Consider the following 14,007-nt stretch of genomic DNA (forward strand, 5'->3'; position numbering starts at 1 on the left):
ATAATAAATTCAAAAATGTGTTGCTCGTCTCTATCACTTCTTAGAGGAACTAGAGTGGCACACAGTAGAGCATTCCTCCGCCAAGGCCCCTCAAACACACTCCTTAAATTCAGTCAAGCCTCAGCTTTTCACACACACAGTTCTCTAAATATGCCAGATTTTTTCCTCAAGATCTTTACATTATTTCTTTAGAAATTTGTAAAAATGTTTCCACTCAAAGAAAGTGAAAACTAACCCTAACCCCAATATTCCTGGATTTGTCCCCTCATACGGATCCACACCAAAATGTAATGGGTTCTTTCCTGTTCCATACAACATCCTTTTACCAAGTTTGATGGTAATCTGTTTAGTGGTGTTTGTGTAATGCGGCTAACAGACAAACAAACAAAAACGCGATTAAGTGGATATTGTGAGACTGTGATATTTTCTCAAATGATTAAATAACCTATAGTTAAGTATCCATTGTATTTGTTCATCTTTTAAAATATTTCATAACTATTTTAAATGTAACGTTGAATTTCTTGAGTTTTACATTCTGCTTTTGTCCATAAAAGCAAACACACAATTTTCTTTATGTAATGTGATATATTATGTGATTTCATTTGAAAAGAGACAAATATTGTTGAAAGTGTACTTTTTCTTCCGGATTATTTGCACCTCATTTGATAATTTCTGATCTATTTGTGTCAGAAAGATTAATGTAAAAACTATTAAACTTTTTTTCTTCTAAAACAAAATGTCCATATGTCTGACAGGGACTGACAGTGGACTGTGTCATCTGTACGCAGTTAGAGAAAGTGTGAGTAAGTGCTACAAAGATCTTTGATTTCTATTGATTGCATGTAGTGTTGGTCGTCTAATCATAATCATATTGTATTCATTTAATACCAGCTAACCTTGTTGTGAAGGCTTCTACTAACACTTCAGCTTGGACTCACCCTTGGGTTGTGATGGTGTCACTAGATGGCGCTAGAGCACCAACTATCCCCCCTCTCTGTTGTTTCTCCTCAGCACCACAACAGTGGAGGGGTTTTTTTTTTCTTCCCTGGAAGCCTAATGGGAAATTTCAAGTCACCTAAATAAAAAGGAAGGTGTAATTAACACGATGCGCTATTAATTGCATCTGCCGGAGTGGGTGAAGGGCAGGAGGGCACACTTTTTATTTTTTGATTACTGGGCTCCACAAAGGTTCACTTCACAGATCAGAGAGAGGCCTTTATGTCAGGGTGTCATTTCATGCCAGGCGTCCAAATGGCAGGTCAACCGGTCACGATGATGCACAGAGGGTCAGCGTCTCATTTCCCCTGCATCAGCAACATAACAGCAAGTGGTAATGACACTGTTGTATTGTGCTGCAACGTGGAGCCGCTATAGTGCATTAAAGAGAGATAACATCGGCTGAGCTTATCACCCTACATGGAGGCAAATTTAACATATAGGGACATTTTGACATGAAACAGTAACGCATGGGTTTAAATAATGAAATGAATGAGTGGGACTGTTGAACATTAACAACAGAGTTATTGTTAATTTTCAGGAACATCTGGGCCTCAAGTCAAAATGTCGGCTGAGGAAAAATGCATGTCACTGTTGACTACACATTCTGAATAAGAAGCCACATAGGCTGCTCAGATCCTTTGTATTATGGGAATATTATGCCCGGCCTACATTTTTCACAAGAGAAATGTTTGACTTTTTAAGTCATTGTTTTGTCCATAGTAAACAGAAAGTGTCAATAGCTTCTGCAAGTAGACATGTTTACATAATCACACATGAAGTCCCTACAGGAAATCATTCATTGCAACAGCCAGCAAAAATAGTCTGTGGTGTTTATTCTCTCAGTTCAATGGATTTATGAAAAAAAAGAGCACCCTACTTTTTGTTCTGGTTTATGATGAGGCTTATTGATCATCACTGAGAAATCAGCTATTACCCAATTGATCCTACTCTTGTATCAATAACAATGCCGAAGTGTGCACTGCAAACCTTCTTCACCACTGCTGCAAACATCAGGACAGAGGCCAGCCGCTTGTGGAGTGAAACGGAGGTGAATGGAAATTAATATGAATTATATTATTATAAGAGCCACAGAGGGCAAAACGTTTTTAAAAAAAATATGTTTGAGTCAAAGCAGGAGGTGGAAAGGAAATAGAAACTGTGCAATATGGCCATCAGCTTCAAAATAAAATCAACTATAGAATCCGTTCACACCATACGTTCCTCTGGGAGTATTATGGAGAAATGAGACACTGGAGAATGGGGAAATGCCACCACGGTCACCACTGTCAATATCACTGTCACTATAAGTCCCTGTAGAAATAGTATTGTGCATTTATTTTTCCTCTTAAGGGCATTTTTTAAAATCTATTGATCCAGATCATTTCTGCAGTGATGAGGGGATATTATGGACTAAACTGAATACAATAGGTTTTGTTGAATAGTAGGGTGCTGTTATTTAAATCTCATGATCCACGATGCGTTCAAAGTGTGAATTGTTTAATTTACAAAACTCAGTGTGGAGAGATTCACAGCCAAAGCGAGTGTGTATCTTCTGAAGTTGATTAAAATTCTTTAAGAAAAAAAACCCTTGTTTTATTTATTTTATTGATTATATCTGTATCAGAATTTGTTTAGTAGACTCACTGATAAGTCAAGAGGTGTGCTCATTAAAGTTTTGCTATTGAGGACAGTTTATATTTTTGGATTGAGACTGACATGAAGGAACTATTAAATGAAAAAAGGTATGATCACCACATGTTTTATTACCTGCAATAAATCAGACTTTTGTTTGTTTTCTGCATCTTAAAGTAAGAATACAGAAAAACTTTATAGTTTTAATGATCTCTGTTTTAGATTATTTCTATGCTTCTGGTTTTTTAGTTTCCATGTAGTCAGACCTTTAGTTCTCAGTGCTGGGCCACGTTCAGCCCCTCCTTGGACCACTGTGGGTCCTCGCACCCTACTTTGGGAACCCCTAATTTAACCTTACATTGAAGCTGAGGTTTTCTCAGCCAGAGCCAGTCGATTTAAAATCAGCCCGGGGCAGAAACAACACATCATCGGCTCATAATCTTCCATTCATCAACCCTGATTTTCTCTCCCCCATTAATTCCGTCCAGACCAATGGGCTCAAAGCAAGAGACAGATTTTTATCTTGTTGTTTTTTTTTTACACCACAGCTGCAGAGCAGACAGTGAACTCACTGCATCATCATCATCATCATCATCATCATCATCATCACCTTCATCATCTTTCTGGTTTGGGTAAAAAAATACATTTAGCCTTGACGTTGGAAAAAAGCTGTTTAATATCAACCCCATTATTTAAAAATGTGCAAGTCCGTTGTTCATGTGTCAAGTGATGGAACACCTACAGGCATTTGTCTCCTCTGCTTCACCCCAAGTTCATCCAGCGAATATGACAGAGCCCACAGAGCCCCCCCCCACCCAGACCCCCCATCAAAACATCAAAATAAAAGGAAAGGTTGGACAGCAGGCGATTCAACCAAAACCAGAAGGAAACGGCGTCGGGTTGCTACAGATCAGGTCTACGTCCCACAGCGTGAATTTAAACTTGGATCGATTCATTAAAGCTACCGAGGAAAACATCTCAATGCCATGAAAAAAAAAAAAAAAAAAAAAGCAAGAATACAAATTCTGTTCCAACATGAGAGAGGAAAAACAGATCCCTGGATATCTTCAAACAAATAAAGAAATAAATGGGTTAAAATAAAAAAATAAAGATTAACATTATGCTGTGCGGAGAAAATGTGTATGTACATTTAACTGTACCGGTCCAGGCTGTGGCAATCCCGCTGGAAAGTTAAATAAAACGAAATAAAAAACAAAGTACCCCTCCTTCCCTTCGAAACAAAAGCCTCTTCGCTGTCATTTCATATATATCTTGCTCTTTGTGTCACCTATATAAAAACCCACCGTAGAATAAATTACAATCTCATTAAAAAACAAAATAAAAGTTTCCCCCAATAAAGCACGAAGATAAACAAAATGGCTGAAATGAAACGCATGGCAACGAGCTCACGGACAAATAATAATAATAATTATAATACTAATTATAACAATAATTATAATAATAATAATAATTTTGATCATATGCTGTAATTTTTGGAATGTCACCAAATGTGATTTCAATTTTTAATTTGAGAAATCTGTTATTATTGAAACCCACCAATCATGGTTGTGATCTCGCTGTTTTTATCCTGCTTCATTTATGGTCTTACAGAAATGTTAAATCTGAATTGAGCCAGTAATTTGATTGGAAACACAATCTAATGCAGTTTCACATAACTCCTCAGACAAGTGATCAAAATTAAACTGATTCCACGCGAGATGTTTTTAAAAACACGTCTTCAGAGCCAAAACAAAACGGAAATTATTAAATCGCAAACGAGCAAAACTTCGGCAACAAAATAAAAACTGAAAACGTTAAATAGCACACAAGTACAAGGCAGTAGGTAGGCTATGAATAAGAACTGGATTTTTGAAAACTCAGCCCGCTTGTTTTTGAAAACATCGATCCAAAAAAGTGCCCAAGTGTAGAAAGAAACAAAAAAGGGATGAAGCCATGACTTTTCAAAGTTATACAATATTTACAAAAGTGGATCCAAAATTTCTGTGAGAGTTGCTGACATGTATCTCTGTAGATATATATATATATATCTATAGGCTAATATCTATAGCCCATCCTGTTGTGGGAAAAGTGCCAGATAGTCAAATCAATCACCACGGAGCCTGAGCTGGGAGACTCTCAGGGGGAATTTAATATTATTTATATTATTTAATGCTGGTTTTCTGAAGAATATCGTGGACTTTCTGTTAATACTGGGTCAGGGTCTGACTGCACTGCAGGCCACTGGAGAGGTCAGCCAGTGAGCTTGTAATATCGATAATAATAATAATAATAATAATAATAATAATAATAATAATAATAATAATGTCCATGACTACATCCTCACAGAATAAATAAGAGCTGAATGGCCTGCAGCTTCCAGCAGTGTTCCTCCCGCAGCGCAGAGCGGCTCTGTGCTGCCTGGCTGACAGATGGGACTCGGCCGATGCTCACCCTCAGCTGGACTCCACTGGACTGGGGCCGCAGCCTCCACTGGCCCCCAGCTCACTCCATTAACGCAGCTCCTTTGACCCCCACTGCGACACCCATCCACCCACCCATCCATCCATCCACTGCTGGACGCACAGTGTAGAGCTACAAAACTAAAACGCCTCTGCTCTCCCTTTTACGCACAGGACAAAATAAATGTTGAATTGGATTTTTAGAAAAAATAAGAAAGTGGCAAATGGAAACCGCTGAGCTATGCCTGTCGTCTAAAAAAAACACGTATGCCATGTTTCCCCTCCCTCTACTTTTGTTTTCGTCAAGTATGATTTCAATAACACAATGGGGGCTACACCTCGAAACTGCGTCGACTGGAGTCACAGTGCTGGCCATGTATCCTCGGAGAACACAACACAGGCTTATGTTCCTTTCGCTCTGGGAGAGGAAAACAAATGTCCTGTCCTCCCCTCACTCACTCTCCGTGTCTCACAGATTCTCTGCAGATATTGTGTGAGTACTCACTGCAATCTATTATACATAAAACACCACTATATCGCTTCATAGTCCAGTGATTTATATATAACCTCGGGGATAAATAAAAAGGATAAACAAGTCCTGGAGGAGCGGTCCGGCTGAGTTCATTGGACCGGGGTCTGGACCCCGTGGTGCGGCGGCGTGTCCCCGTACACATCCTCGCTCCCTGGCAGAGCTCCTCCGGGAGGAGTCATGCGTTTCTCCTTCTGTCTCCTGTTACAAAACCAAACCCTCACCACCTCCTTCTCCAGGTGCAGACTGTCCGCCAGGCCGATTATTTCCGACGCGGCCGGTTTAGGGCACTTCAAAAAATGGCTCTCCAACGCTCCCTTTACGCTTACCTCGATGGAAGTCCGTTTTTTCCTTTTCCTCCCCTGCGCTGCGATTTTGTCCAGGCTGGTCGGGCTGCCCGAGGTGGAGTCCGCCTCCTCCAGCCACTTGTTCAACAGAGGCTTCAGCTTGCACATGTTTTTGAAGCTGAGCTGCAGGGCCTCAAACCTGCATATTGTGGTTTGGGAAAACACATTTCCGTACAGGGTCCCCAGGGCGAGTCCCACGTCCGCCTGCGTGAAGCCCAGCTTGATCCTCCGCTGTTTGAACTGTTTGGCGAACTGCTCCAGGTCGTCCGAGGTCGGCGTATCCTCGTCCGAGTGGTCGTGGTGGCTCCCCGGCTGGTGCTGGTGCTGATGCTGGGACGGCGGGTGGCCGTGGTCGCTGAGGTGCGGGCTGTGGTGGTCGTCATGACTGTCTCTTAGGTTGTGGTGGTGCATCCCCTGCCCGCTGCTCGGGATCAGCCCGTTCACGCTGAAGCCCGGCTGGGAATAAATAAGGCTTTGGCCGTTCGTCGTCGCCATGCTCGGTATGTGCGCCGCGGTGGTGGTTCTCCACGCCCGGCCGTCGTGGTGGTTCCCGTGCGTCTGGTGCACCAGGTGCGGCGGCCGCGACTGGTGCTGCAGGTTGCTGCTGGAGTTGTGCATCTCGTCCCGGGCGCCCTGCACCGCGGGTTTGATGTCCTGCTCCGCGCCGAGCGGGCTGGAGGACCACGGGGCTCCCTCTCCGTGGGACAGCGCCGTGATCCACTGGTGTGCGTGGCTGAGCGTGTGGCTGTTGCTCTGGAGCGCGTAGTCGCCCTGCAACAGGCTCTGTGCGTCCCGGTACGCCGTGGCTTGCTGCATGCTGCCAGGCTCCGAGTGCACGATGGATGCGCTGGAGGTGAGTATGTTGTAGTGGTTAGACGCTGCGGTCGCCATGACTTTCGGAGCCGGACTGGTCGCTCTTATTATAGGAACCTCGCATTTGACAGATCCTCTCCTGCCCACAGGCGGCTCCCAGGCGCTCTGCCAAGTGTACGCCGAGGCGCACCTGGATTCCGCCCCGCCCCTGCCGCTCATTGGACGTGCAAAGATGATGGACGTGGTTACCAGGGGCAACGGTGCGGCGATTGGCTGCGGGGAAGTGTCCGCAAACACTACTCTCTTCGTCGGAGAGGTGCGAGTTGAGGCTCCCGTGGATGCGGAGAGCCGGAGTGCAGCGTGGGGAGACGGAGCACCGGGATGAGCTGTGCAACTGTAAGATACAGTTGATTTACTTTGATAATCATGTTGTATCAAGACTCTGGCTGTAGGTGCAGACTAGTTCGTGGAGAGCAGGGTTTCCTCTGATGTGTATATGTCTAATCATTGGGCTGCTTTTTGTTTTCAAGAGTTGGCTGTGATTACGCGCACGTTTATGCCACAAAAGGCTGATTCTGGAAACGTGTGTGCAACATCCCGATGTGATTAGACAGCGTCAACTTTTTCAGTGCAACAAAGGAAGCTGGATTTCAGATTATGATGAGGAGCATGTTCTGTAATCTGCAGAATACAACAGGTCAGGCTGCAAACTGGAGCTGCTCGACAGAAAAGTACAGATGAGTGTTTTCACGAGTTCTGCTGAAACGTTATTAGCTGTATGCATTTGAATTAATACAATAGTATTATTTTGTGCAGTGTTATGTGTGAGTGTAAATGTGTGTGGATGAAATGATTGATGTAACCTGATTCTTAAGGAGAATCTCTATCAATCAACATTACTTATTCTTATTAAAGTTCAGATTTAAATTTGGACATTTTTGCCAATAATGTACGTGTGAGACAAAATAATCATAATTATAATATAATAATATACAGTAATTATAATAAATCAAATTTATTCAAACTGGTTTTAAAACAGCAGATGAAACACACATTGTTTTTTAGCCTGACTTCACCATGATTTTCAGGATGTCAGCCCTATTGTACAGTGTAGGAGGAATTAAACCACGTAAAAAGATAAGAGAAAAAACTCAGACACGATTAAATCAAATAATTTTATTTTAAATAAAAGATCCTGAGGATAAAACAGCAACAAATTGGATTCAATTGCGACTGAGCAGTACATGGACCTCGTTGTTGACATGCAGCCTGCTCCTGACTGCACCTGATCTGCATTCAGAAGATGCAGGTTTTAAGATTTATTGTTTGTTCAAATGGAGCCATTCGTCATTTGAAAAGGTGACACCTACACTGAGTGCTAACATCAGTCTGTTATTTTCTTTTCAGTGTTTTTGCATTTTTTAAATAATTAATTGGTTAATTGGCTGCACTCTCAAATACAAATAAAAATGCAGACTTGTTTATTTCCCCCCACAGTGAAGTTTCTTATGTCTTGAATTAAAAACTTTAAACATCCTATGAAATAATCAAATAAAGTTTTGGTTCCAAATAGGCTGTAAAGTCAATTTTACAAGCTCTCATCTCAGTAAGTTGTGACTACACATCGAAAAAAAAGAAGGTGCCTGGATTGAGGCAGATGAGACTTTGTATCAGGACTGACTTAAAAGATTTATATATATATATAAAAAAAATGCCATTTAGTCTCTGCAATGTTCCTTTAGTAAATGTAGATTTGTGTGCTCTAAATGGTTGTTTACAGCACGGTATAGGTTCTGTGTGGGACCAGCAGAGCGTGGTGCAGCAGCACTGGGATCCTTCCAGGATTCTTTTTATCACCACGAGATTCAGAAATGGTTTTACTGGTCGTATATAAACAAAGTATTTTATAGTTAATAGTGTGTGAAAAACCTCTTTGGCCACTCATCATTCCCTTAAAGTGAGGAGAGACACAAGTGTAGAGGAGGATTAAGTCTAGACTCAGGCCTCTGGTCCAGGGGTAAGGAGGCCAGCTTTCCATCCCGTCCCAGCTGTCGTCCCCCTCGGTGTCAGCTTCGGGGACCAGGACTTTGTCCAGAGAGGGGACATTCCTGGCCGACCACTGCTGGTTGCCATAGGGAGAGGTAAATGAAACAACGGCAGTTGCGTCGCTGCCCCTCGCCCCCCTCCAACCCACACACCCCGTTCCTGGACTATCTAAAGGCCTCTATTTAGAGAGAAAGGCTCTCTGGTGTGGGGACAAAGCCTTCGCAGGGATAAAGGAGGGAGGAGTAAAGAGCACAGGGCCCTGAGCGGGAGAAAGGGCCCGAGCAAGTGAAAAAGATGAGAGAGATTATGTCTGTCCTCAAAGCTGCTCCTCACACTCCAGTGAGATAAAGCAAACTGTGGGAAAAAAGAAATTACAAACAAAACTTCGAATGCCAACTTTCAGCTTCTGAAGCAAACCCTTAATTGTGAATGTTCAGATGTATTAATAATTCCTCCTGTATATGTGTGATTAAAAAGCACTTTTAGTTTAAGGCCTATAACAATTCACTCCACCAGAAATAAAGTAATACACACTGCCCACAAATTAAACCTATAAATCAACGCCGACTGTTCTTCAATATCCACAATTTATAACTTCCAAACTATGCAAATGACTGAAACTGTAATTAAACATTTTTCTTTAATAGCTTGGACCTGGGAGTAAAATTAAAAGTCAATAAAAAAAGCAGTTTATAAGAAATATTTCCAACAAAAATAATTCAAAATGTGAAAACAGAAAAGTCCAGAAAGTGAATGTGCACGCAGACAAATCATTCTTAGCATCGTTAATTTATTCAAAAAGTTCACACAGGGACACATGTCATGTGAGGTGTGAGAACAATACAACGGCATGCAACAAAGGACAAGTGCTAATTATAAGATGTTCTCTATTCTCTGCTTTATATGACCTGTGTTAGATTTTGATTTCACAAGCTGCTTTAAGCTGTTTTTCACCATGCTGCTTTAAACTGAATAAACTGTAATTATCTTTCAATTAATGGACATCAAATTGCAAAATAAACCCATAGTTATGTTATATTCATCCTTTAAAGGTACATTGTGTGTCTCAAACATAGAACCCCCCCAACATTCCCACATTTGGAATATAATTTATTCATATGATTGGTAATTAACATGTCCTTTGTTGTGAGGACAAACAGTAAACAACAGCACAAGTTATCAATGTGTTGGTCTGTTTACATGAATGATATCAGTAAACAGTGCTATAAACCAGGCCTACAGAATCACACAGAATGCTTATATTCCCTGTGTAACTGCAGCTCTTCAATTAAGCATTACTGATTGGGCCTTTAATGGATCTCATTTCATAGGCTAATAATCCTTTTTGGATGTGAATCCAGCTGCACTGGCGGCACACGCAGAACCCGGGATTTAAGTCACATGCGGAAAAGTTTCCAGACACGGTTCAGTAATTCATCCTGGTAATATTGAACATTATTGTGGCGTAACATTGAAATCGGCCAAATCAAAAGAACATTGTGGTAATTAGGCTGTAATTCAAGGAATTACCACATCGCCACACAGGCTTAAATAGTCGTGTTGGGAGAAACGCAAAGCACATTATTTTAATGGTGTAATATGCAAACTATGGCTTGTTTCAATTACAGGGCTTAACAATGCATAAATGATGCGAGCCTTGTTATTTGGACTGCAGGGTCCTCAGTTATTCAGTCACTCAGAGGGGCCAGAGTTAGGGACCATGCTGCCTCCTCTTCTACTGTAAAAATCCAGAGCGGAGCGGTGAGGGCTGCTGCCAAACTACATTTAAGGGAATAAAAATGAACAGCAGAGAATGTAAGCGTTAAATTAACAGTAGGATAATTATATGACCCGTGTGCTGTAAAGATTCAATTTCTAACGCTCTAATTAGGCGACTGTCTCCCCATACATCAGCTCACATCCCTCTGCCAATTTCTCACCAGAAAGCGTCCTGCGAGCGGAAATAATTAGATTTTATTAAGACACGGCTCGTGTAATGAAGAAAATCAAAGGAGCGCATGGTTAAATATGATATGTTTTTAAAAGCATCAATTGGTCCACACACAGTCCACTGAGTCTCATTTAAAGAGGGACAGTTGGATCCACAGAGGAGGAGATAGACTGGAATCTGTCTGTGTGTGTGACTCATTTAATGAACTCTCCACTGTCGGCTGTAGAGGGAGGATACAGTAAGTCGTACATATAGTATATAAAATCATTTTAACAGAGATTTTTACAGAGACCACTGGGCTATGGCTGTGTAATAAAGAGAAATAGAGAAAATTGGCCAAAGTAGAAAATTAAAGTCCCTCTCCACTCAAAAATACGATTTGTTTATCGTTCCTTGACTTGGTTGTTTGATTGTCACTGTGCAGGTTCATGCAGGTGCAGAGTGACACTATAGACTGTTTTCACACTGGTGTACTGAAGAGGTGCTCACATTAGCACAACACTGTCCAATATACAACTCACATCTATGACGTGGAGACTTGAATAACCAGCATGTATCAAAATGGACTTTCAAGCTCAGTAGGATCTTGTGCTGAGTAATCAATGTAATTGCAATTTTAACTATGTAAGGACACATTTTTTTAAATGTTCTTAAAAAGGGTTAGGGAACACACGTTTCCAGAATCAGTGACATCTTTAAATCACTTGTAATTTCTAAACAACCTTCCAAAGCCCAAACTTAATTTAGTATCATAGAAGTTGAGAAAAACAAGCAAAAGAGAAGGTTTGATATATATATATAAAAATAAGTCAGACCCATTTCTCAATAACGTACAATGAATCAATCTTAACTTGTTATCTGTACTGTTACTGTAAGGTATAAAAATTCAAGTAAGAACAATAAGATCTGAACTTCAGTATTTATCACCATAAAGACACCAAACATCCCTGTAGGAGCATCACTGATTTATTCCAGTCTCATCGTCAGGGAACAATCATGACTAAATGGATTCCTCTTTGCTCTGCAGCTAAACCACCTGCAACAACTTTGACTTGTTTGGCTCAGACCTCAAAAATCAAACTGAACCAATGTTATTCAATTTAAAAATGTATCTTTGAACGATCAGCTTTGTTGCAATGGTCTATATAGTTAAATGCACTTTTTTCCATCAGATCATTTCTCACAGTCTAAGACGTCATGTTGGTGTTTTTTTTTACTTCAGATGAATTACTCAGATATCAAACGTCCTTGCTGAGGCCCGTTTTCCCATCTTACATAACGGGAGCCTACCCACGCCTCACATCCTTACTGTAATTGTTGTGTGCATGAAAGAGAGGCAGACTGACAGGCTGTATACACTGGGTGAGTGACGACACGCTACGGGGAGGGTGGAGGGAGAGAGAGCAAGATATGGGGCGAGTGGGAGGGGAATGAGAGGAAAGTAGGTGAGGACAAAAAGTGGGGAGCGAGTTAACGAGAGGGAGAGCATTAATTGTGTGTATTGTGCCGGGGCTCTTTTGCTGAGTGTGGATGTCGAGGTGCAGGCGCTAACCCCTCCAGCAGCCCGCCGTGATCTGAGCCAGCTCTCTCACACTGCTGTATTCCAATGCAATTAGGCCACTCAAAGGCCTGCTTAAAGCTGCACCCAACACACACACACACACACACACACACACACACACACACACACACACACACACACACACACACACACACACACACACACACACACAGATAGCAACAGCCCCTGTGGGTTCCCTCCATTGTAGCAGGGAGGTGTATTCTGTCCCTCTTTGAGGCCCTGGATGAAGAGACCACCCCGGGGAGCAGAAAAAAGGGAGGATTACCTCTCTTTCTGTCCCTCTCCCTCTGTCTTTCTCTCCTTCTGTCTCTTTATCCCCCTCTCTCTTTCTGGTTTCACCTCTAAAGTGTATGAGCTCAGGCAGGTGCAGAGCACAGCTTTGGTTAGAGACACAACGTGGAGTTGTTGTAGGAGGAAACAGAAGAAGAAGAGCGATGAGACACTTCTGTGATGGATGCCATTGTGGGCCTGCTCGAGTAATATCGCTTTCCTTTTCCTCTTTCATTATTCATACAGTCATATATTTCAACAAGTGGCGTGGGGCGTGTGTAGCTCCCTCGCTCGTCCCTGTTTGCATCAGTGAGTCAGTCCCCTCTGCTGTATTAAGAGAAAGCTCTCCATGATAGCAGAGTTCTCTTGGCTGGGTTTCAGAAAGTCTCCTTCCCCAGAAAGCGTTTAAAGCAGATTACTACGCGAACACTACACCTCCCCAATAAGAGAAGAGAGGGGGGGGAAAAACTGGCACATTATCACCTGCGATACTACTTAATGGCATCAACAGATTAACGAGGTAATCCACACAATGAGGTCTTTGATTCGTGTGGTTTGGCAGCCAGTAACGCCAGGCATAATGCACACTGTTATTTCAGACTGTCCCAGCACGAGAAAACCTGGCAGAGGCCATTGCCTTTTTTGTCTTTCCATCAGATGAGCTTTTGAAGATTTTTAACTCGCGTCTGGTGCGTTTGCCTGTTTCCTTGTATAAGAGAAATAAGCTGCTGGCTGCTCCTGTGGCACATGTGCAGGGAGAAAGGGAGGAATCACAAGCTTTCTGAAGGCTGTTTGAACAGCGGGGCTGAGGAGTTCTCCCTCGTCCTTCCCCCCATTTTTCTGCATAAGGACGTGCGTATAGGATAAGTGTGTGGGTGTGTGTGTGTGTGAGACAGATCTCGTGGTCCCATCGCTCATGTGCGGCTCGATTAGCCCCACGTGCCTCGTTCATCAGACGTAGAGGCAGAGCAGATGGCAGGAGACGCACCATGTTACCATGCTGCGGCACTATGTAACGCTGCTCTAATTGAAACATCAATACTGCCCTGTCAATACACTACTGCTACTTTACAAAACGCCACTACCTACAGACCTGCAGTTGACTGGGGAAAAGGCACTATTATTCTTTGCTTCATACTGAGAAGCACTGGACAAAAAGTTCCTGGCTTATTCTAAAACAGCAAAAAGTGACTTTTTCCAGCACTTTTCATTTGGTTGCTGGTGTTTCTTCATTTCAGTGAAACACTTCACTGGGTCTGTTTGTGTACAGTTGTGTGGTGGTAAAGGACACGTTTGGAGAGAAAGTTGCAGAATTTCCTCTGTAGCATCTCCGCAGTGGCACATTTTTAATGAATTGATAAAAAGTTGAGGGAGTGAGT

The 14,007-nt window shown here is 42.3% G+C and overlaps 1 protein-coding gene across 1 annotated transcript; it reads right to left on the reverse strand.

Moving 5' to 3' along the window:
* Positions 1-5,387: 5,387 nt before the first annotated feature.
* pou3f2b (POU class 3 homeobox 2b) lies at positions 5,388-6,942 on the reverse strand. Its single transcript, XM_020091207.2, has one exon. The coding sequence runs from the start codon at positions 6,855-6,857 to the stop codon at positions 5,712-5,714; it is 1,146 nt and encodes a 381-aa protein (XP_019946766.2). The 5' UTR covers positions 6,858-6,942; the 3' UTR covers positions 5,388-5,711.
* Between the last annotated feature and the right edge of the window lie 7,065 nt (positions 6,943-14,007).

This window comes from Paralichthys olivaceus, chromosome 13 (genome assembly GCF_024713975.1).
Source record: "Paralichthys olivaceus isolate ysfri-2021 chromosome 13, ASM2471397v2, whole genome shotgun sequence".
In the NCBI taxonomy this organism is placed as follows: domain Eukaryota; kingdom Metazoa; phylum Chordata; class Actinopteri; order Pleuronectiformes; family Paralichthyidae; genus Paralichthys; species Paralichthys olivaceus.